The sequence below is a fragment of the Bactrocera tryoni genome, chromosome 3 (genome assembly GCF_016617805.1).
Source record: "Bactrocera tryoni isolate S06 chromosome 3, CSIRO_BtryS06_freeze2, whole genome shotgun sequence".
Lineage (NCBI taxonomy): Eukaryota > Metazoa > Arthropoda > Insecta > Diptera > Tephritidae > Bactrocera > Bactrocera tryoni.
This window is the reverse complement of record NC_052501.1, coordinates 5,850,755-5,876,958: the sequence shown is the minus strand read 5'-3', so window position 1 is coordinate 5,876,958 and position 26,204 is coordinate 5,850,755. Positions and strand designations below refer to the sequence as shown.

General features: G+C 36.9%; 1 protein-coding gene across 2 annotated transcripts in view; it reads left to right on the top strand.

The window, feature by feature from the left end:
- The window catches only part of LOC120771449 (probable nuclear hormone receptor HR3), a 78,097-nt gene extending 52,233 nt beyond the window's left edge, over positions 1–25,864 (top strand). For both annotated transcript variants that reach the window (XM_040099457.1, XM_040099458.1), the window contains exons 2-9: positions 18,738–18,965; positions 19,071–19,236; positions 19,312–19,478; positions 20,296–20,399; positions 20,535–20,681; positions 22,133–22,376; positions 22,453–22,603; positions 22,668–25,864. In XM_040099457.1, the coding sequence (XP_039955391.1) occupies positions 18,738–18,965; positions 19,071–19,236; positions 19,312–19,478; positions 20,296–20,399; positions 20,535–20,681; positions 22,133–22,376; positions 22,453–22,603; positions 22,668–22,788 (1,328 nt within the window). In that variant the 3' untranslated portion in view covers positions 22,789–25,864. The remainder of the gene's footprint in view (positions 1–18,737; positions 18,966–19,070; positions 19,237–19,311; positions 19,479–20,295; positions 20,400–20,534; positions 20,682–22,132; positions 22,377–22,452; positions 22,604–22,667) is intronic.
- The last annotated feature ends 340 nt before the right edge of the window (positions 25,865–26,204 follow it).

Here is a 26,204-nt window from a genome sequence, read left to right as displayed (position 1 = left end):
ACGTTGCTGTGCTATTATTCATATAATAAACTATTCAATATAGCGGAAATTTTATTTACGAATAAAGGGGAAAACGTTTTTGTCGGTATAAGAATCCAAGGGATTGCACATGAGATTTAATTTTGAATATGTATGTTCATAAAATAAATTTCATTGGAAAAAATAACGGATTTAAGGCTGCTTTCTCAATGTCTGGTTACAAGCCTTTCTGTCCAGTTAATACAGTTATCCGCTTAATAGATTGTACTTAATAAACATCAACAATGTGCATGATTAATGGAGATGTCCGCTTAATAGAGCGTCCATTTAATAGAGTTTTCACTATATTCTTCATTTATGAATTGTTTTTACTATCCTATCTTCTAAGTTGGTTCAAATCGGACACAGTGTGCTAAGCTTTACTGAAATCGGTTCAGTAGTTTAGGAATCCATCGCGGACAAATAACGTGGCACGTAGTTTTTATATATAAATATTGTTATACTTAGTAAATTAACATTTTTTTATTTATTTGCTAAAACTACTAACTCCTAATACATAGAAATGCCTTTCTCGAGCTTGCACATGGGTATAACCTTTAATAATAAATACATAGCCCTAAAATCGGATAAAATCATCACCAACTGCCATTAAATAAAGAAATGCTTTGCAAAATATTTCAAACCTGTTTCCTAATAATTATTTATTATCAAAATTAGAATTTCCTCTTTACTGCTCTAAAAGCTCTGGCTTCAAATGCGGTGAAAATAGGGCTTAAGCAAATTTTAAAAATGCTATTTTACTTCGAAATATGTATGTAATCAGTTCTCTTTTAAAACGACTATGCAATTTTTTTAGAACAGCAATGCGCTTGCCTTGTTTAACGCTAATGAGTATAATTAAATTACAAGCGCACAAAGCGTTTGAAGTCTTACTATATTGCCACAGCGGTATACATACATATTTACAAACATGCGCATACGCATATTATGGCTCTATATCAATATATACAAAAGTGTGAACAAGTTAAAAATGGAAAAGTCGCTGCTATTGCAAAACTTCGCACGCAATGCACAAAAGCGCAAAACTAGAATCGCATTAACAAATTGAGTGAGCACAAACAAGCACACACACGCATGTCGGAGCAGCTTGCAATAGACACAGCGCGCAGCTAACACTTGTAAGAGTAAATATTTGTTCACACACACACAAGCTTTATGCGCACTCTTCCATCTATTTGCCACGCATTTTTACTAGTATTTTTTCACTTTTTATTTATTTTATTTTTTTTTATTTTTTTAAATTTTTGTTTGTTTTTTTGTTTTTGTATTTATTTCCAATTATCTCGCAAGCTCGCGCTGCCAGAATATCCGCAACCGCCCGTTTCGAATATTCCTGGCAATCATCCATCATCGATCTAACTTTATTCGAAAAACTGCAAGCGCGAGTCGCCTTAATGAAGACAGCAGCGATGAACACGCCGAAAAACGCATCGCAATGCAGTCGCATAAATATTTATTTATACATATGTATTTACATGCATTGAAATGTGCGTGCACGCAAAATAACTCGTTGCGCTTACAAATATTTAAACAAATACACATACATATGTACATGCATGCCTACGCGCAAAGTGCTCATACGCCCCGGTGGTCAATGCGAACGATAAGCGCAGACCACCAGCTAACAAGTGTATTATGAAAATATTTATGCGCACACATACATGCATATATCTATTGTTTTTGTCTAATTAAATACATATTTACATATATGTGCATATTACATGTGCTTTCAAAGCATAATTAAAATGTCTTAGTGTGTTTTCTAAGTTTAATAAGTGAAATAAGTTAAAAGCGGCTGGTCTTTTTGTTTTGGTTTTCATTAAATATCATTAATATCCGGCTAACTTCGTTTCGAAATCAATATTATTTCGTATTTATTGAGCTATTTAACATGCTCGGAATCATCAGCGACTCTGTATATAAATGATCAGCATTTAGCGTGGCGAGCTGAGTCAATTTAGAACGCCGGCAGTCCGTCTTTACGCCTCTATATATGCGAACCCTCAGTTTTTGAAAAATCGATCTGAAATTTTGTAGACCTTTTCTTACCAAGTTTATTTGCTTGAAGTATCGATATTGTGCAACTATAGGCTACAACTGGCATACAAAGTGAGCGATCAAAATCAAGTCCTTGTATGGAAAACTTTTTAATTTGGCAAGATTTCTTCACAAAACTTGACATAGATTATTATCCCAGAAATAGCTATAAATCACTAAATAAATTATACAGATCGGATCACTCTAGCATTTAGCTGCCATACAAATTAATCGATCAAAATCAAGTCTATGTATGGAAAACTTTTTTATTTGATAATTTATCTTCATGAAATTTGATACAGAATATTGTCCAAGAAATCGCTACAACCACTAAAAAAATTATTCAGATCGGATCACTATAGCGTATAACTGCCATACAAATTGATCAATCAAAATCAAGTTATAATACGGAAAACTATTTTAGTTTATGCGATATCTTCGTGAAATTTAATATAGCTTATTCTCCAAGTCAGCAGTAGAGCCTCAGAACAAATTGTTCAGATCGGACGACTATAGCATATATGTATCTGTCATATAAACTATCCAATGAAAATCAAAATAAAGATCATTTTATACACTTCTATGCCATTAAAACTGCACCTGTGACGCGTGTTACAGTTTGGGTACAGCCGAAGTTAACGTTTTTTCTTGTTCTACATTCAAAAGGTCGCTTAAAGATTTGTGGATGCTTTGAAGCGACTTAAAACATGTAGCTGACCGTATACATATATTGTTAAATATATAACACAGTTTGAAGATGAATGTGGACACATTTTTAAATTGTCTTGCGTTCACAAGACTGTGCGGCTACTCATCCTCCGAAAGTCTTTCCGAACCCAGTTGGAGTTTTCACTTAACAGAAGTTTCCTTTAAAGCTGCAGAAACTATGTTTTAGAAAGCTCCATTGCAGTAGTACAGTTTCATTTATTTCTTCTCTTGACATTTTTAAACCTTACTCTCTAGATACAATATATGTATACATTAATAAAATTTTAAATAAAACATTTTCACAAAAAAAAATTTTAAAGGAAGGTAATGAAATATTAAAGAGTGCACAAATTCCACACCTATTTTTCTACGAAAATCCTAATCTATATAGATCTCAGTCTATACACAAACCAATATATATACATACATACAAGGGCTTCTAACACAATTCCAATTTTAATTAATGCTTTAATTCTATTTGTTATTTCATCTTCTTCGTATTTCGCTATAATCTAACGTCATTGTTGTTGCTTTTATCGCCGTTGCAAATAGCTGTTTCTAAATTGCAACGCATCTGCGTATCTTATCTGCGCGAACAACTCACTCGATTGGCCATCCGCCCGCCAGCCCACCGCTTGCTGCTGATCATGTGCGCGCTTTGCCGTTGCGTTGCTTCTTTGAACGGCCGATGGGTCGCTTGACTACACACACACACACACAGCTGGCTGCTTGCACACACTTTACGTCGATTAGTTTTGCGTGAATTCGCGTGCGTTCCTAGCTAAAGTGGTGCGTGCATATGTGTGTGAGTGCGTGTGTGGGGGCCCACTGCCCCACCGCCCTAACAACCAGCGCCGTAGCCACACAATGCTACACAGCCACCGCAACGGAACGCATCGCCTTGCATTGCTGAGCCGCTGCGCTATTTGCGTTTGTGTCTGCCGCCTCGTTTTCGCTTCGCTTTGTGTCTGTATTTGCTTTTCGGTGCGCGCACCGACAACAGCCACCACCAACACCAACCACACATGCATGCCGTTGTTTGTGTGTGTGCATGTGTTTGTGGTCGCGTCTGTGTTTGTGTTGCATTTTCTGTTGTGTTCGCCAATTCGCCGATTCGCCTGCCTGCAACTGTGTCATCGGGCCGCCGACCGCCACCCACCGGACCCGTCGTCTGCTTGCTGCCAGCTACCAGCTGCCAGCCAGGCGCTGAGTGCGAATGAATGTGATTGTTCGTGTGATTGTTTTGGTGCTTTCGTGCTAGCGACTGTGCATATGTGTGTGTTTGGGTTTGTTTGTAAGTGTGTGTATTGGTTTTAGTATCTTTATTCGCATGCTTGCATTTGCTGCTGGTATTGTTGTTTTCCTCTTGCTGTGGCTGTTGTTGCTGTTGCTGGTATTGGTGCCGGTTTTGGTGTTGGTGCTGGTGCTAGTGCTGGTGTGCGCGCATGCAACTATGAGGCACCGAGTTTAGAGCCAACAAATGAAAATAAGTAGGACAAAGTTGAACACACCAGCCAAGGACGGATATTAGTTAGAAGAAAAACACAAAGCAAAAACAAAACGGCGAAAAAGCAAAACAAAAACAGAAAACAGAAAACTGCAAAAAAATGCTAAAACAAAAATAAACGAATGGGGAAAAACTCTAATTTGCGTTGATGTCGCTGCTGATGTTGCTGTTGTTGTTGTCGTTATTGTTATTCTTATTGCTGTTATTGTCGTTGTTGTTGTCTAATGGTTATTGCAATTGTTGTTGGTTAGCGGCGATGTTGCTATTATTGTTGACTGCCTGAGTGGCTCACTGGCTGGCTGACTGACTTCCACTGCAATATGGCAGCAATTGTCGGCTGCCGTTGCCCGTCGCCCGTCGCCCGCTACCCGCCGCCAGCGTGTTGTTGTGTTGTAGCTGTGTCGTGTTCTTTGTCGTTTCTTTGTTTTTGTTGCCGATGTTTTCAGCGTTATTACATTTTTGTTGTTGCGATTATTATGCGGCTTATTTTTTTCGTTTGTGTGTTTTTCGTTGCTTTTGTTGTTGTTGCTGCTATTTATTCACAGCAATGCACTTCCAACGCGCTTAGGTGGTCGCCATTGCTTTTGTAGGCTGTATGTGTTTACATGCTGTTGTTGTCATATTTTTTTCACACATTGCCATTGTTTTCGTTGTTGTTGTATTTCATTTAGCTTTGCGACTGCAAATACAACTACAACAACAACAGCTCAAGCCACCACAATAACCGCTTTAGTGACTTTATTGGTTTTGTGGGTATACAAAAATACATATATGTGTATGTAGTATGTATGTATGTCCGTCCGTATACGCGTCCGCAAGTCCGCACGTCCGTCCGTCCACCTATCAGTCACTCGGTTACTCGGTTTGAATGACTATCTGGCGGCCAGCAAGCAATTTGCACGTTAGGATGTTTTTACAAGCGCGCTCACATACATGTGTGTATGTATATACATATGTACATATACTCGTATACGCAGAAATTGCATTCAAAGACTTGTGTGTGTGTGTGTGTGTGTAGTTTTTGGTAGTTGTTTTCGTATATTTTCGGGCGTTTTTTATTTGAATTGCTGAAACCCGTTTTCGGCTTATTCACATACATATATATATTTTTCATCGGTTTTTGTTGTTGGTTCTCTGCGTTTTTTTTTAATCCGGCCGTTCTTGTGTCCGTCGTGTCCGCTTTAAAGCTGCTAAAGTTCTTAACTTTATTGTGGATTCGTTGCATTTTTATTCCTCTTCTTATTTGCAGTGCTTCGCCGTACTTGTTGTTGCTGTTTTTTTTTTATTCGAAATTACTTTTTTTTTAATGACTGCACACACCGTTGCATTCTATTGCTTTAGCAGTTGCTGCAATTCTCAATTCGTTTTTGTTCGTTCTTTCACACAGCTCAGTCATTGTTTGCCTTTTTTCTCGTCGTTGTTGTTGTTATTTTTGTTGTTCCTCGTTGCAACAATGCGTAACCGCTTGTGGGCATGTTGCAACACACAGCCCCAAGGCTCAGTCTAAAGTTTTGTTCTTAACCAAAAATCACACAAAACAAAAAATAACCCAAAAATAAAAGTAAACAACAACAAAACGAACAACAAGTATTTTAAATCAGCGAAAAAAGCACAAAACCAGATTTATTACACACACCGCAAACGTAACCGCAACCGAAACCGCATTTGAAGTATTCGGAAAACAGCGAAAACTTATATAATTTTAGCAAGCCAAGCGCTAAATGCATAGCGTCAGGGCTATAATTTTCATTTTAGACGATTATCTTTTGGTGATATCTTCTTTGGGATTTCACAACCGTTGTCGGCCGTTCTACAAGAAATTCGATTTCTACCGCTTACAAAGTACTGCTGAAATCGCAATAAATATGTTAAGTGAAGGTTAATCAATTCCACAATTTTTGTATTATATTATTATTTTTTTACTCTTAATGAATTGTTAGTAAATTATGGCATTTATTATGTTTTATGATATGGATATTGAACTTAATGGCTATTTCTAAGCGAGTTATGTATCAACTTAGGGGCAAGTAAATTTTTCAACTGCAAAAACTTCTAATTTGTTGGACTATCTGGATTCAATATATACAATTGAAAGCTGGGAATTCTTTGGGAGAGTAGCTGTATGATAATTATTAGCAACAAGCCCTGGCCATATCTAAAACTCTAAAAGCAGCTTTTACATCCTGGATCGATATTTAGATTTTTAAAATCACAAAAAACATAGCAATACTCTACTTCCTGAATCGAAATTCATAAGTCAGGAAGCAGAGAAGCCGCCTTAAATATTGGGTAATCGAAAAAGCCTCTTCGTATTTTGTCAATAGATGTCGTTGCAGTCGTACATCTACATTGCTACCTATGATGCCATATCATAAAATGTTGGAAAGGTGAGATTTTAAGCTTCATTTAACCAACAAAAATTAAATTTGAAGAAGTTGAAAAAAAGTTACAGCTGTTCAAAAATAAGTGAAAATAGTGAGGAAATTCGCTATTTATATTAAACATTTTTTTATACAAAAGGTAAGAATGCCTCGCAAGCCACCAATGAAATTGGTGAAGTTTATGGAGTCGATGCTGTATCAGCTCGCGTAGCACTACAATGGTACGCTAGCTTCCGTTCTGGAAATTTCAGTGTGAAAAATGCACCTCGCTCTGGTCAACCTATCGTTGAGAAAGCGATGAAATTATGGAAAAGATGGACCAAGACCAACAGCCATGATACCGCTAAGGAACTTAACATTCATCATCAAACGGTTATGAACCATTTAAAAAAGGCTGGCTACAAAAAGAAGCTCGATGTTTGGGTACCACATGAATTGTCTTTGAAAAATTTATTGGACCGAACTAACATCTGCGATTCTTTGCTGAAACGAAATGAAATCGAACCATTTCTGAAGCGAATGGTAACAGGAGACGAAAAGTGGATCAAATACGACAATAATGTGCGAAAAAGATCATAGTACAAGCTTGATGAAGCTCAACAAATGGTCGCAAAGCCAGGAACGACGCCTCGAAAGGTTATGCTGAGTGTTTGATGGGGTTGGAAAGGAATCATACACTATGAGCAGCTCCAGTCTGGTTGAAGGGTTAATTCTACATTTTACAGTCAACAACTGATGAGATTGAAGCAAGCAATCGAAAAAACGGCCAGAACTGATCAACAGAAAGGAAAGTTTTATATTGATAGAACAATGTGACTAGCGCAAAAATGACAAAAAGTGGTCGACTAAAACTGTACATATTTTGTTAATTATAAATAGAAAAAAAATAAAAAAGTTGAAGTTTGATTGAAAATACGAAAAGACTTTTTCGACTATCCTATATTCGACTGATAAGATCGAAGCAATAATGTTTTGGCAATAATTTCGATTTTCAAGGCACTTTGAAGTGTAAATTTGTTCACAAAAAATTTTGCCAATAGTCTAATTTTAAATATCTTCCAATTTATACCTGTATTCACCTATAGTTAAAATAAACTTTTTTTGTTTTTTAGACTTGAGATAATTTTAAGCAAGAAAATCTTCCTCGCCGCTTTTTTGCAGAAGTTCTCCAGAAGATCATCAATTAGATCAAGAGTATTCAGTACCGGTATCGAGCATTCAAAATCGGTAGAACATTTCCAGCATACGCGGTTTTATAAAAAAAATCCACTTTCTCTAATGTAAATATGTTTACGAAAATTGTAAGTTATCCTAACCAAATTTGCGACAACTTAACATATGAAGCTTGAGATCAAGAAACTTCTAATACCAATTGGATAACACTTAATCATAGTAAAGTCTGCATAAGAAAGATAGAATAGATTGTTGGACTGAGAACTCAAAATTTTTTTCTAATTTGAAGTGATATGTGCTAATTTAGAATTAAGTTAAACGCAGAAGACGCAAAAAGAATTTATTTCAAAATTAACACGCAAACATAAAATAATTTTGGGCCAATCGCTTCACAGCCAGATGATTAGAAAGGCGGCTATTGTCAAGAATAATTGAAAATCAGCAACAGCGCTGACATTAGCAACGACATGAGTGACAAATGTTTAAGCGCACGCGAGGGAATCGGGAAGATTCGTACACACTGTGGACGAGGCACACGATTATAGATTGTACGTGCTTACATGCAATGCACACACGAACATACATATATACATACAATAATTGCTAGAAAAATAAATTCTTTGGCGACTTTAAAAGCAGCGCGCAGCTATCGCATTTGCCACATCTGGAAGCGTACGTTGGACCCAATAACACACTGATGCTAATGCCGCTACAAAGCCACATTCATAACTGCATACATACATATATACATATTTATATATCTACTCACACACACACACACGCTCAACTATCTGCATTTAACATGTGTCTGTCATCAATGTATTACTTGTGATTAAATATGAGTTATTGTTGTTGCGGAGTTAGAATTACGAAGAAGGAGTTAGACGCAGCTAAACCGAACCGAACCAAACCAGACAGCAAAGTCAAATACCAAAATAGTTGCTGCACACACACATACACACACTCTCACACATGCTTGTGAGAACTTCATTAGAAGCTTATACAAGCGCACAACCGATAATGAATAGCGCACAAAAGCTGAATAGAAATTGAATAAAATAGCGGAGAATAGTTGGCGCAGCGCTGCAGCGTCGCCGCCTGCAACCGAATAGAACAGACGCCTGCAATTGTTAGGCGCTGCCGGCGAGCGCCAATGCTGTTAGCGAGAGCAAAACGCGCGCTTTAAGAGCGACGAAGAGCCAATGGAGCCGTTGTTGCCACAAACTAAGGGAGCACACAGCGCCAATATGTGTATGAGGCGCGACAAGTTCTCGCTCAAGTAGACGCCGGCGTGAACGTCAACGGCGCCGTCGATTAAAATGATGTAGTGGAGCCGCTAATGGCCTGCAAGCGCGGCGCAACTACGCGCTCTCACGTGTGTGTGTGTTTGTGTGAGTTTATGTTGTTGATGTTGCTGCGGTCGCCTACTAGTGTTGGAGCCACATGCAAGCAACTATTCTGTATGGAAGCGCGTATGCATGTGTGTGTGTGTGTGTGTTGTTTGCTTGTACTCACTGTGCTTATGCGCCAGCGACGTGCTAACTGCAAAGTGTTTTCTGCAGTGCAATGACCCCACATCGCGTTGACCCACTTACGAAGCGGCTTTGCGAATACGAATGCGATCCGAAGCGCTCAAAGCGAACGATTCATCAGCGTTGGCTGGCTGCCTGACTGCCTGGCTGCTTGAATGGTTGATTCGCGCTGGTTGCTTTGCTGTTTGCCATACGAGGCGGCTGCGGCTGGCTCTTGGCTGCTCAGTGTTGTTGCTGCTGTTGCTTTTATTGTTGCATCGACTAGTCTTCGCTACTCTGCTACTTGCTTGAATGCGGCTATATGACTTTAGTGCCTGCTGTTGTTCTTGTTTTTGTTGTTATTATCACTGTAACTGCCGCTACTGCTGCTGGCGGCGGTGCTTGTGCCGTGTCGCTTGTGCAATCGTTCGCGCCTATCGCCGCACTCGCCGCGCGCGCGCACCGTCACTTCGCATTTGTCTTCGCTGTTGAATTGGTGCATTTGTTTTTGCATTATTGTTGTTGCTGGTTTTGTTTTATTTTCGCATTTCAACGCTGCAGCGTTGCACCGGCCCACAGACCCGCTTTATCCTCAAAATGCAATAAAACGACGACAACGCCAACAATAACAACACAACACGGCAAAACAACAAATGCCTCTGACATGTTATATGTAAGCCATCAAAAGAACAACAATGTACTGTGGCATGCATTCGTTGCACCTTCCGAGCGACGTCGCATCGCTTGCGTGCCAATGCGTGCGTGTGTTTACACGCTCTCATATATGTGTGTGTATGTGTTATTTTTGTTGTTTACATTGCTTTTTATTGCTCGTTGTCGTCGCATACAAATTTCTGTTGGCAAATTCTGTTATTGGAATGCAGTTGCAACAACAAAAGCAACGACAACAACAGCAGAGGCAGAGGCACTGACAAAGGCAACAAATTTTGGCCTGTGCTCACTGCCAAAAAATACGCAAACTTAATAACAATAATAAAGCGCAAAAAATGCCGAAAACAAATATTTTTTTATTTTTACAGTTTAACTGGCAGGCGACTTCTTGGAAGTTTCCACGTTCGCGTTGCATTTAATTTTACGAGGCATAAATTAACAATGATAAAAACTATATGGACACATATACATACATATGTATGAGTGTGTATTTGCTTATATGTACATATACATAAGTATGTATGTAGGTATGTATGGTTTACAGTTAATATTTGTGACAAGTGCAAAGTTTACTTTTTCAATATATTGATTATCTTCTGGATGCCAAAGTAGTCAACTTGTAAGCTATAAACAATAAATACTTGCTTTTTTGAGTGTCTCAATTACACCATATTAAGTAATAAGTGGAATTTTAACTGCTTGTTTATTTTTATAGCATTACAAGCTTCAAATGGTGTCTAATAGTTATATATACACCTGATCAAATTTGACCCGGACTGAAAAAAAACCTGAATTTTGAAGTATCTTAAGTAGAATTACAACTATTTATTTATTTTTATGGCAAGCTTCGAATAGTGCCTAATAGTTATATAGGTATATACCTGATCAAATTTGACCCGGACTGAAAACCTCTCATTTTCATGTATCTTAGGTTGAATTCTAAATATTTGTTTATTGTAGCATTGGAACCTTCGAATGGGGCCTAATAGTTAAGTAGAGGTGTACATACATACATCTGGTCAAATTTGAACCAGACTGAAAAAATCCACACTTTCGTGTACCTTAATACAAATGTTTCCAAATAAGCTTATTTGAGCCATGGAAATGTGTAGGCCAATTTTGCATACATTTGTTAAAAGCCGAGACTGGGATGGTCTACGGTGTCTTCAACGAGTTTTGGTACATTGAGTTTTGTCTCATTTTTGGAGCGTCATTGTTGGACAGTTTCGACGTCATGTTCATAAAACCAATTCGTAAAATCCGGGTCAAACTGCTAATAAATATATATTTAAGTGACTCGCGTGCTATATCCTCAGAGAAGTATTTTTTTATACCCTGAACAGGGCAAATTAAGTTTACCACGAAGCCTGTAACGATGTGATGAGCTGAGTCGATGTAGACATGTTCATTTGTCTGTTCGTATGTAAGTATATATATACGGGAATTAACCCCGATTTGGGGTAGTCGAAAAAGTATTTTCGTATGTTGTCAATAGATGTCTTTGCAGTCGTATATCTCGAGTGTTACCAATCACAATATTAATCTGAAATTTTGCTCCCGCCTTTTTCTCTCTCAAACGCAGCTCATTTATCCGAAAAGCCGATAGCGGATACTATAACTCATAGCTGCCTTACAAACTGACCGATCAAACTCAAGTTCTTGTATGGAAAAATTTTTAATTTGTCAACATAAATTTAGGAAATTTGACATAGATTATTGTACAAGATAACACTACAGTCACCTAAAATATTGCTTAGGTCGAAAACTATAGCATAAAGTTGCCTTACAAACTGACCGACCGAAATCAAGATAAAGTACTTTCTATAACACTTAAAGAAATGCATCTCTGTAGGGTATTATAGCTTCGTTGCAGTCGAAGTTAACATCCTTTTTGTTTCTATTTTTCTTTTATCAGCAATATTTTTTTCCACATTTTTCATAATTAAGTGTTATTGGTTAATATTGCACTTGGCAATCATTGGCGCACGTCATGCGAATATTGCATGTTTAAAAAGCGCACAAAAATGTAGAAAAACCCAAAGTAATAATAAAAGCGTTTTTTAATAGTTTTATTTTTATAATTTCCTATTTTCATTTCATTTTACTTTTGCCTTTGTGACGCCCAGTCACAGGTGGGGAGCACTTGAATTTGTCAAATGCATGCGAGTTGATTGGCGCACACACACATGCGTACATATAGTATATTATATTCATATACATAAATGCACACAAATATACATACAAGCAAAGCTAAATGCAAAATTTCCTGCACTTGCCTACATACATACATACATACACACAAATGTCTACGATTTTTTATTTCGTCGAAATTTGCGTTTGCATTTTTTGTTTCGCTTTAATTCATTTTTTCGCGTCTATTTTAGTTTGTTTTTGTTATTGTTTTTATTATTTATACGAGAAGGTGACTCGCGCTGGCTTTGCCTCCTCCACTTGGCTTAACCCCTCGCTAGCACTAGCGGCGATTAAGACGCCAACTGCACGCTACGCCGACAAGATAAGCGTTTCTGCAAAAAAACACGCACACATGCACAAAAACACTCACAAGAATGCGCTGCACATACTATACACATTTTGTATTCTTTTTCGCATGCAAACAATTCGTAAGACTGTGAAGCTGCAAGAGATCAGCTTTTTACAAAATTATTTATACGCCACTTACATACAACACCCACACATACACAGATTACATTTATTTACATAATAATAATTTCTGAAATGACGGAAAACAAGCCGATGCCGATACACATACATACATTTATTCATACAGCCTCGACTGAAGTACTGGGAATTTAGTCAATTTTAGAAATATGTTTTTTGTGTTGCAAAAAGACTTCTTTAAGGTGTGAAGTTGTTTCAAAAAATATTTTTGTCTGCATAGATATACATAGGTACATATGTAACATAGACACATACATATGTATGTATGTATTTTGAATAACTGACGCCTCCTTAGAAACTCGGCGAGGTCATCACTTGGTCAAAATACTTCTTCAAAAGAGATATATACTTTGCTCTTCAGATTTCAGTGCTACTAACCAAAGGTTAAAAAAATGGTTCCTGTCAGACTAAATCAGAGTCCGCTCATATTTAAAAGAAATATTTAAATAGCTCGGCCGGCACTCCATAGGCTCCGCCGCTTTGTTGTTCTACAAAAGGATAATGGCTATTCGAACTTTCTTCATGGTCGGGCAATGGAACGTCCGCTATATCGTCATCAATTGGGGAATCGGGTTCACCATCTTCTGGTGTTCTGTTTTCACTGCCATCCAACAGGAGAAGTGTTCCCTCCATAATTTTGATAAGCTCTGGGCATCAGTCACTAGATCACATCTGGGGATTCTACAAGAGTATGATCCGCTCTTGAAATCTTCTTTTAGGTGCATTACTGTCGGTCAGCTTTCATACTCACGATTTTCGACCTCTCTTTTTTTTGTCTGCAAATGCGTCTCGCTTTCCTCTTCACCTCTTGGTTCCATCCTACACGTGTTGTGGTCGATTGTAACGTTGCGGGGTAGGCAATCCGTTTTCTCCGGCTTATCTTTTGCCTTTTCCGAAAACCAATGGTTTCGTTTATAACTGTACTTACGGAGCTTGAAATGCCGTACATTATACCGAGTTGCTGATGAGTGCCGTCATTGAGCTGGAGTGCAAGTCGAGTAGAAAATCGTTCGACTGACTGTTGTGATTGCAGCTTTTCGACGACTAACCTTGCATGATCGATCTGGTTGCTGACCTTTTGATCCGGAAACAGTCAGGTAGCTCGATGAATTTTTCTATGCTGGAATTTAGTACTACAGATAACCATATTTCGGGCACCGGCGAAGTCGATCAGTCTCAACCCACTAGGGGATGTTTCATCGTGGAGGCTGAATTTACCGACCGTTGTGCCAAAGATACATTCTTTGCCCACCCTGGCGTTAAAGTCGGCAATCATGATTTCGACATCGTAGCAGGGGCAGCTCTCATAGGTGCGCATCTTTGGTCCCAACGTCCTTCTCAATCAGTTGATTATTAAATGCGTTTTCTTGGAAAAAACATTTTTAAAATTTGTTTGAATTATTACATTAAGGCAAATGATCCTTCCACTATTAAACTTTCTCTGGATGTTGTTCACATGCAGTGAAGAAGAGGGGGGAAGTTGGTGAAAAATTTCTCTTCAGCCTGCTGAGACAACAATTTTTTGCAGATTTTTACTCCAACAATTCGCTACTATCAATGTCGCGTCCCGATTTGCTCTGTACAGTCTCGTCTCCATACAATGGTTTACTAGTTTTAGATCTTTCTTTTAAAAATACCGCCATTTTCACAATTTTAGTTTTTTTCCCGACCGTAAGGACGATATTATGTCGTATAGAATATTCTTAGGTTTCATCCACGGAGAAAGCAGTGGGAGTGATTTTTTTTTAACGCCGTCGGAGATCGCGATTGGTACGTCTTAACTTTTTCACTAATTTACGATGATAATAGTAGTGATCTGAACCCAATAGTAGAGGTTTATACATTTTGGGTAACGATTTCTTCCTCAAGACGAAGTCACAGATTTGGCTTGTAAAACTTACGGTTAATTTTTAAAATAAATTTGAATTGAAAAAAAAATAAATATCTAGTTTTAAATAATATTGCTATAATTTGTGTATTTCAATTAAATTTAACAAAGTTCCGTTTGATTTAAAGCATTAATAGCAAAATAATTCCAAACGTATTTGAGTTGGAAAACATTGCTTTTCAACAAACCACAAAGCTTGTAATAAACCCGCAGTTCCATAAAAATCAAATCTATATTGGCACATAAAACAATAAAAACACATAAAAGATCAATGAGCTGATAATTCTTGCAAATCGCAATTATCAATTTTATCTTTACTTACTTTTCTTACCATATTCGTTTAACCCAAGCGACTTTAATGTGCGCTTGCAAGCAACAAATCGCAATTAAAAGAATATAAAATTGTTAAAAAAAAGATGCAATAAAAAATTACGGCATAACGCGCTGCTAAGACAAGCTGCTGCTTGTCAAGCTGGCGCAGTCAACCCCCAGCGATAGCCTAATCACTTGCAGCGCAACAACACAAAAGCTACAACAACAGAAAGCTCACATTTTCCGTACCGCAACTATGAATGAATGTAATTCACACAAATCTTTAGTTATGCTCAAGCACACAGCCACACACAAGGCGCAAGAAAACTTTGAAGAGTTGCAGAAAACGCGAAAATATTTAAAATTATGCTTTGAAGAGTGTGAATTTAAGAGCAAAAAATAAGAGCGCATAAATTAGCAAACAAATAGCAAAGCTCACAGCGCTGCTTAACAGAGAGCGCCGAAAGCGTAAAGCTCCGAAAGCTCACATAATATTCTATAGCCATTTGTTTGCTCATTCATTTCGTTTCATATGGTTTCGAAATATTTATGTGCGCGCCAAACGGCGTTCGAGCACCGAGCGTCTTGCCTGCACAGCACATTTCAACTACAACAACAACAATGGCAACAACAGCAAGAACAATATCAACACTATCCAATACAATACAATACAATATATTTGATGTGTGTTATAAATCCAAAGAAAGTTCATTGACATCTCGAATACTTGTCATTTCACTAATAAACACTAAACACACATTTCTATGTAAATATTGCTGTGCGCATACATATGAATGCATGTACATATGTATGTATAGGTATGTTGTATGCAAACATTAGGTTCCGTTCTGTGCGTGACAAGCTGCCGCTCGATCCTTGATGAGGTGTAGTGAGTAATACACTCGGTTTTATTACATTGTCGAGGCGTCAGCGGCAAGACGCTTCTGCTTAGGGGTGGCATAGGTCATAAAGAGGCAGCAAAGCAAATCAAAGTAAATAAATCATAAAAAAAAGTTTAGAATATGTATGCCTGATAAAGCGCTCCGATCCTGCTCGTAGCTTAGGCACCCGGCTGGCCTTTTGACAGTGTTCTATTGTTGTTGTTGCTGCTTTGATAATTCTTCGATAGTCTTGTCTTTGCTTTAATGTCATTTATGCTTTAATTACTCGGTTTCAGCATGCTAATATTGCTCGCGCTTTTACTCATACTCGTACATACGCAATATGTACATATGTATGTATATAGTATGTACATAGGTGCAAAGACTTATGTTTTTGCTGCTGTTGTATTGCTATTTTTAAGCTGTCGCCGCACATTAGTGTTTGCAAAGTGACTTTTTTTATCATTATTTCTAATGTTTTGCGGCAAAAAGTTTTAAAGCTTTGACATAGTTTTTCATTGCGAAAACACAACAAAGAACATGCGAGCAGAGGAAGTAGTGTGGCTTCGGTTTCTGCTTTAATTACCTGCATCAACAAGTTAAGTGTCGTTTGGGCCACTTTACATTTGTTTTGGATACGATCCATCGATTCTATTGAGTATAAAATATTTTGAATACAAGTGTACGCTTAAAATATTTCGAAAAGCCAGTTAAATTTGTCTAAATAAATCATATAAACACTGTTGTAACGAAAATTTTTAGACTTGCTTAAGCAAAAATTTATATAATAGCAAAATTTAGTGGGTTAAAATGTTCTTAAAAAAGTATGTCAAATGTGTGTTTGTAAATATATGGAAATCAAAAAAGTTATTAAAAAAATATTAGCGATGCTGGCTAATTTTATAGACAATCTTACTGTGTGTGCCAATTGATTATTTTAACATCGATGGTGGCTCACAAACTCAGTGTTCCATTCCAGTTGGTTGCCTATATTAGTTTAAATTTAATAGGTGTTGTCTTGAACAATAAGCCATACTAAATTTCGTGAAGACGTCTTGTCAAATAAAAATACAAGATCTTATTTCTGATCGGTAAATCCGTATGGCAGCTATAGGCTAAAGTTATTCTATCTGAACAATTTGTTCGGAGATTGTATCATTTTTTCATATTTGCCAAATTTCGTGTAGAAATCTCATCAAATAGAGAAGTTGTCCATACAAGAATTTATTTTGATCGCTCAGTTTCCATGGCAGCTATCTGTTAGACTAGTCCGATATCAAGAGTTTCGACAAACGAGTAGCTTGTTTGGAATAAAAACAAATTGTGCAAAATTTAAGATTGATATCTCAAAAACTGAGGAACCAGTTCGCGTATGTACAGACAGATCGACATACGGACAGGAAGGACAAGACTAAATTGAGTCAACGAGTCACGCTGATTATTCATATAACTGTTATGAGTCTTCGATATTATTTTTTGGGCATTACAAAATTGATAAACTCTATTCAGAGTATTACGATATTGATACAATTGTAATATTGGGTAGTCGGAAAAGTCTTTTCGTATTTCTAATGAAACTTCGTTTTACTTCTTTATATTTTAATGAACTTTAATGGACCAAATATGTACCATTTTAGTCGACCACTTTTTGCCATTTTTTCACTAAAGTCATTATTTCATCAGTGTAAAACTTTTCTGGTTTTTCGGCGAATAAATGCGACAAGTAATTTTCACAGACTGCTCTTAAAGCCAACTTTACTCCATTGAGGGAGTTCTGCATTGACCGAAACAAATAGTAGTCCGATGGTGCACGGTCAGGGCTGTATGGTGGATGCGTCAAAACTTCCCAGCCAAGCTCTCCCAGTTTTTGCCGAGTCATCAAAGATGTGTGTGATCTAGCATTATCCTAATGGAAGACGAAGCCCTTTCTGTTGATCAGTTCTGGCCGTTTTTTTCGATTGCTTGCTTCAATCTCATCAGTTGATGACAGAAAAATGTAGAATCAATCGTTCGACCAGGCTGGAGCAGCTCATAGTGGATGATTTCTTTCCAATCCCACCAAACACTCAGCATAACCTTTCGAGGGGTCAATCCTGGCTTTGCGGCCATTTGTTGAGCTTCACCACGGTTAGACCATGATCTGTTCCATAATTTCATTGACTTTTTCAACCGTAGGTCGAGCAGAGCGAGGCGCAACTGATACAGCATCATCTCCGTAAACTTCACAATTTTATACAGTCTCTATCTTTTTATAGAAAAATTCTTGTGTCGTCATACAGCTCATCGTTCCATCGAATGCGATATTCGCCGTGGATAACGCGTAAAGGACCATAAAAGCAAAACTTTTCTCTCGAAAACTCACAACGTCAACTCATCAGTTGTTGTCATCGTCCGAGCCTCTGCCCCATATTGCAGGACGGGAATTATGAGTGACTTATAGAGTTTGGTTTTTTATCGTCGAGAGAGGAATTTACTTCTCAATTGCCTACTCAGTCCGAGGTAGCGAATTACTTCAGCTGTAACTTTTTTTCAACTTCCCCATTATACACCAAAAATTTTTACAATTATTGCTTATTTGATCTACCCTTAGAAGAAAATGCAAATGTTTTTTGATAGCTACATCGTAATTGCATTATTTTCTAAAAATATTGGAACAGCGACTGCTTTCCGCGGATGTGATTAGCAGTGAGCGGTCAGAGGATTATTATCATATTAAGCGCTGCTAGTTTAATATTATTTCTGAGCGTCTGTAACTCCAGCGAGTTCTGAGCAAAGCGTTGTAATTGCTTGATTTATATGAACTGTACTAATGATTCTCGAACAGAGATAACCAAACTTTTTTACATAATCGAAAATATCGTTTATCAACTGTCATATAAAAACTCTAAATTTTAAAAATTTACAAACTATCATCAACTCATAAATGTTTTTTTTCTCTTTCTGTTACAGCTCAAATTGAAATAATTCCATGCAAAGTCTGTGGCGACAAGTCATCTGGCGTACATTATGGCGTTATAACATGTGAAGGTTGTAAAGGTTTTTTTCGCCGGTCACAAAGTTCTGTAGTGAATTATCAGTGTCCTCGCAATAAACAATGTGTTGTCGACCGTGTCAATCGCAATCGGTGTCAATACTGTAGACTGCAAAAGTGCCTACAATTGGGAATGAGTCGTGATGGTGAGTGTGGCACGCCACATAAATTAAAACAACAACTATGCTTATTAATAATTTTTCTTGCAAATTTATAAAAATTATAATGAATGCGACGTTAATGTTTTGCAGCTGTAAAATTCGGTAGAATGTCGAAGAAACAGCGTGAGAAAGTGGAGGAAGAGGTGAAGTTTCACAAGGCGCAGTTGCGAGCACAGAGTGACGCGGCGCCGGATAGCTCAGTTTTCGACACACAAACACCTTCGAGTAGCGATCAGCTGCACCATAATTACAATGGGTAAGTTCAGGCTTGATTTTATATGAATATATTTGCATAGGTTATTCTCACGCGTTCATCCCACTCCCTTTACAGCTATGGCGGCTACTCCAGCAATGAAGTGAGCAGTCCCTACGGTTATGGCTACTCGACATCGGTAACACCGCAACAGACGATGGCCTATGATATATCTGCGGATTACGTCGACAGCACCACGTATGAGCCGCGTGGCACGATAATGGATCCGGACTTCGTCAGTCATGGTAGGAGACTAAAATCACAAAAACTCGTGCCAATTCCCATAGACGAATCAGCATTTAATATTCGTATAACCACTTACCACACGCATTACCACTACTACTACTACTTACTACCACTACTACTACTACTACTACTACTCATCTTAGTCATCATTGAAGTTATCGTTAAACGTTATCCAGTTCAATTGTCAAGTTCATGCCGTGAGCCCATCGCGTTTTCAAGTTGTACACTTTATGTCCATTCAATTATTGTCGAATCAAATCTATTTTCGTTTGTTTGCTATAATTTCTTTTTGTCAGCGCCTAGGTTTTGAAGTGAGTGTGAGTGTGGGATGTAAGTAACGCCGCTGCTACATGCGTACATATGCATATGAGTATACATACATATATACCGCAGCCATGGACTGTAATTACAAGCGAAATGCATCTACTTCCGTTTTTGTTGTTGTTAAGTAAAGTAAATCATAATTCGCCTTAGTGGGTTGGGCGCGTCGTAGTGGGGCGCGTAGCTTCAAAATTCCAAAATTCATCCAAATTTATCTGCACACATTCATTTTCTATAACACATTGGCATACAATCATTCATTCTTAGTTGTGGGGCACGTACATTTCATTTGGGGTGGGCAGTCTCAAATATTTGTTATTGTAATACATTTCGTTAAATCGCTGCATCAAATATTCGCTGTGGTCTACCAAAAAAAATCAAATTTAAGAAAAAAAATAAAAAAAAAACAAAAACAAAAACAAATATTCGAAATTCTGGTAAATATTTTGATTGTATATTCCTTGTTGCATTGCTTCTCCTCCCCCCACCAACCAGCTGATGGCGACATCAATGATGTTCTTATAAAAACCTTAGCCGAGGCACACGCCAACACAAGCACCAAACTCGAAGCCGTACACGATATGTTCCGGAAGTCTCAGGTAAAACCGATGATATTTGCATTCGCTCGCCCGCCGATATTGAACTCTCACTAATTGTTTGTTGTATTTGTGGTTTGTTTTACTTTCATTTCGGTTAAATGTGTTTAAAATTATGATTTCGCTTGCGCTCATAAGGATATTTCGAGGATACTCTACTACAAGAATCTGGGCCAGGAGGAGCTGTGGCTAGACTGCGCTGAAAAGCTAACACAAATGATACAAAACATAATCGAATTTGCGAAACTGATACCCGGATTTATGCGATTAAGTCAGGATGATCAGGTGAGCAAACTAACCAGAAAAAAAATTTATAATATATATTAGGCAATTTAGTAGATGCTTAACATATGATCAAATTTGAGCCGGACTGGTCCATTTAATATGCACACGCTAAATGGGTCGCTAAGATGTTTACCATATGATCAAATTTAACCCGGACGGGTCCATTTAAATTGCTAACCGGATCGCGGAAAATATTAATTTCCTGTGAATTCTGCCAAAAGTTTGGTTGGTGATTTTCACCATGGAAAAAATTGTACACCGAAAGCTTGAAATTTTGTGTTTTCAAAGGAGTCACGGCTAGGAAATCGTTGAAAATGTTGCATAAGTGTTTCGGAAAATCTAATTTATTACGAACATAGTTATTGGAGTGGCATAAGACATTCAGTGAAGGTCTTGAAGTCATCGAAAACTTACTGAAGACACTGAAAACTATGCCAACCAAGGCGTATAACAAGTATATTGAGAACTAGTTTTAGCGTTAGCGTGCTTATATTCGCTGAGGAGAATATTTTAAATACGATAACGAAATTTTATTTTATTAAAATACGTAAATTTTTTGGCGGTCCGGGTCAAATTTGATCATATGGTGAAAAGTGAAAATTTCAAGTAAATTAATTGGTGATATGACACGATGTGATGTCGCATGTTGTAGCGTTTGCAATATGCTCTGACTCATGCGATTCAAAAGCATGCAGAATTTGAGGTGATGAAAATTTTATTTAACTATATTGATAAGATGTGATACAATGTCATATGATGTGATGTGGCGATGTGACATTTTTAAGTAATGAGAGTTCGAAGTAATTTTAGTTTTGTTCTAGCATGCATAATTTGAGGTGATTGAAATTGTTTTTAGACTATATTGATATGATTTGACTAAATGCCATGTGAAAGGGTGATGTAATATTTTTAAATAATAAGATTTCGAAGTAATTCAAGTAATTAAATTAATATGCCTGCAGTCAATCAGAATTGGCTTAAATTTGACTTAACAGCTCGAATACTTGTATATTTTCAATGTGATGTTAACAAGTGACACAATGTAATCAGATCAGTAGCTAGGTGATTGCTAAAAAAATAGAATAGAATCAATATAATTAACTTATATAAAATTAAATGTTCAAATCAAGAATTTAAATCTAATTTTATGATATGTGATGTGGTGATATGATGTGATAATGCGAAGTGATTTCCATGATATAATGCGTGATATTTAAAAACTCGTTGCTGTCAAACTTCTTGCGCAAAATATTAGCATAAATGAACAACTAAAGTGTTGTAGTTTTCTTTTGAAAGTGATTTGATATGGCGATATGCTTAATTTTGATCACTAGTATATATGTGATGTGATGTAATGACGAGAGCTATGTTGTGCTCAACATAATATGACGTGTTTTATTAAAATTATGTAAATATAAAATAGTTTTTTTCTTCTTCCGCCATCCTTTCAGATTCTGCTACTGAAAACTGGATCATTCGAACTGGCCATCGTGCGAATGTCGCGATTGCTCGATCTCTCACAGAATGCGGTACTCTATGGTGATGTGATGCTGCCGCAGGAAGCGTTCTACACATCCGATTCGGACGAAATGCGTCTGGTATCGCGAATCTTTCAAACGGCTAAATCAATAGCCGAACTGAAACTGACTGAAACGGAGTTGGCGCTGTATCAAAGTTTAGTGCTGCTCTGGCCAGGTAAAACCAACAACCATAATTCACAATATAGCGAGAGAATATACTCATGTCAATGAAATATAATATGTGTTTACAGAACGAAATGGCGTGCGCGGTAATACAGAAATCCAGAGGCTTTTCAATTTAAGCATGAATGCAATAAGCCAGGAGGTTAAAGCGAACCATGCGCCCTTAAAGGGCGATGTGACTGTTTTAGATACATTGTTAAACAATATACCGAATTTCCGGTAAGCCGAATAAAATATATATAATTTGTTTCTATATACAATATTCATTTTGTATGCTTTGCAGCGATATCTCCATAATGCATATGGAAGCACTGAGCAAATTTAAGCAACAACACCCGAACGTCGTCTTTCCGGCGCTATACAAAGAACTGTTCTCAATAGATTCGCCGCAGGATCTCACATAACATCAAGAAAACTATGTGGAGACTACGAACGCAATCGATGCACCGGACACCCTAGATGCGTTAACGTAGAAACAAAGAATTACCCGATGACTGTTGGCAGAGTTGGCGATGAGGTAGGAGATGCGGACTTGAAAGCGATGACGATGACGGTGTCGGTGACGGTGATGGCAAGTAGTGCATGCAATGCATGAAACTGATTGCTGCTGCAATGACTTTACGTTAGAACAAGCTGTAACAACAACAACAACAAACACATACGAAACCAACAACAACACAAGCAATTTTATTGAAACAACAGCCAACTGCAAGCAGACAGTCAGATGACCAACAAGCGTCCGAAGTTCTGTTTAACGGAACTTAAAGTGACAACAACAAACAATGTATTCTCAGTTTATTCACTGTTAAAATATAGCGTAACAAAAACAAAAACAAAAACAAAAACACACTAAACAAGCAAAAGAAATAGTAAATCATAGTGCAGAACAAAAGAAACAAAAGGTTTATATAACTAATTAATTCAAGCCACACATAATAAGCAGTAACAAACAATAACAAAAACAAAACAAAAAACCAAGAAAAAATTAAGCAAATATTAAGCAGCAAATTAAGTTTAAGGATATTTATACAGAATTTAAATAGTAACAGAAAAAATACATATACATATATACATATATACATAGACAAACCAAAATGCCGAATGCACACACACATACAAATACACACGAATTCATAAGCAAACCACACAAACCGCAATCACACCTCTCTACATTTGCATACAAAAGAAAAGAGAAAAAGTAAAAATAAACGCAAAATAAAACGCAATAACTACAAGATACCGTACATTATATCACATTGTTATAACAAAAGAAAAAATAAAACTAAATACTAATTATTCAGAATCATTCTAAGTAAAACGCGCAGCAGAAACACAGGAAAATTAAAGCAGCATTTAAGCCACAAAAATAGGCGAACATAAAGTAAGACAAATAAAACAAAACTACGGATACATACTAACAGTTATAGTCACACACACACACACAAATACACAACTCCACTTTCACCTAGAAACAAGAAGAAAATCTCGAAAAATTAAACTTTCAACTTCAAAAACTAAAATACAAAAACGTTGCCAATCTAACGCAAACTTATTCAGCCCTTAACAAAAAAACAAAAGCAAAAAAGCTAAACGAAAACTCTATATACTACGTAGTTGATGCCTGGCGCAATCGGCGAAACCCAAGCAAACGCAAACAATTTATTTCGTTCAACTCGAACCAGCACAAATTTTTCCAAAAGATATAAAAAAAAATATTAATTAAAATTAGAAGGTATATAACTTGCGAATATTATTGAAAAGACTTTTGCAAATCGATAAGCATACACACACACATACACATACATCATTAAAAGCAAACGAGTGCTCACGGCCGAAAACCTAACCTTTGCATTGATTGTTGAAAAAAATAGTGGAAAAAGTTAAAAAGTGGCTGATTTTCGTCGTACATCTCGTAAGCAAGCATATTTTCTAGACCGACTGTCAGCACAGTGCAAAAATAAGTGTGAGCTATTTTTAGGCGCCATTTTAGTTGCAGCACTGCTAATTAACAGCCTTGCTGTAAACTCACGCATATGCTTTACCATTATGTGTTGAAATGTTATTGATACCAATTGCTTTTTTATTCGTTATTGTTATGTTTTAGTTTTCTGTAAAATTTTGTTTAACTAGTTAATATCTTAATTTGCTATTTTCAACACCTTTACTACAGAATTCTAAAGAATGTTAATTAACATTCTCAGCTTTTGCATAGGCTCATCCGTAAATGTTAATAACATGCTGTTGTGCTACATAAGCAAATGTGCTGCAATGCAAGGTTTTTTTTTTATTTGTTGACTTGTGTTGTTTTTGTATACCTCCTGCCGAGGATAATGCTTTTAATAGGAAGAGAAGTACGCAAAGAGATCCACCTACAATCCTATCTAGGAGATATGAGGCTCTTTGTACATATACATATGTATATCCATACACATAAATGAGAATTTATTTTGTTGTAGCTTTGAGAGAAAATTTAAATATTTAAGTCTTTTTGCTGAATTTCCCTGCTGTTGTGCTGCATGCTCACGATCGTTCCCACATCAGTCGGATCCATATAAGCGGAACGAAGCCGGATTTTTATCGGACCAAAGTCGGTCCCCGAAATTTTCTGAGAAGGTTAACTACCTGTACCTCTAAAAGGCATCAACGACCGACTCGGTGTATATAATTAGTACTTTTCTGAAAATTTCCAAGAGAAATTTATCATTTCAATACAAGACTGTACAAATTTTAAGGGTACATCTAGGTGAATGCGATTTTTGGGAATTAGAAGTCGATTAGATCAAAAAATTGGAAGGTCATTTTATGTAGACAACGCGGTAACATATGATAGTGATCGAGTCATCTGCCTCCAAGTAATTTCTCAAGCAAATTTGAATGAAGTATTTCTGAGAAAAACGAGTTTAAAAATAAGCTCAGCTTCAGAACGCAAGAACGTTAAGACTAGATAATGAAAAAAAACAACCATAACAATCCATCGATCCATAATAATCGATATTTAGTGGCCAGTTTAAAGCAGAGCAAAGCTGTAAAAGGAATAATTGCTGGGTAGTTATTTTTTTAAATTTTAATCGCGGGAGCCTCGCTAATAGTATATAATGAAGAGCTTGAGCGTTATTTAAAGGTTGTGTCTCTCACTATTTCTATCTCCTCCTCCTTTTGTTTTTGAAAACAACTACAAAGTTGACAGAGTGAGAGTTGTTTCTGCAAAGCTGAAAGCACCGGCATCGCCCAATTGTGTTCATAAGTATAGTTCACGTCTTTGTCTATCGAACGAGCAAAACGTATATATATATATTTATATAGATATTCCGATTTGATATACAAAGTTTATTTTAATTTTGTAATACGTTTTATGAAAATTACAAAAAAAAATAGCTGAGATATTTTACACCAGCTTATAGTGTTCAAAAAACTAGTGAAAAAACGCATAAATTTGTATTCGCTGTTTTATACTATATTTTGTTTAAGCATATACATACATATGTGCATTGTCAGTGTGTACGTGTAGTATGTAAATTTTAAGCGTTCTACTTACATAGTTTTATATTTTAATTACGTTTTTATTGTTTTCATTCTTATAATTATTTCAATTTGTTTTTTTTTTTGTTTTTAAATGCTGCGCGTCAAAGATATTTATGGCGGCGTCCAGCAATTTGCTATATACGAAAATGAGATATACGATTTTACACCACATTTGTGTTCAGCCGGCGTAGAGCTTTGCAGGAGCACTTTTGCAGACACAGCTTACTTTACTTTTGTTGAAAATATTTTTGCTTTGCCTTGAGCGTCTCACTCTTAACACGAAAGTAGTTTGCGGAAT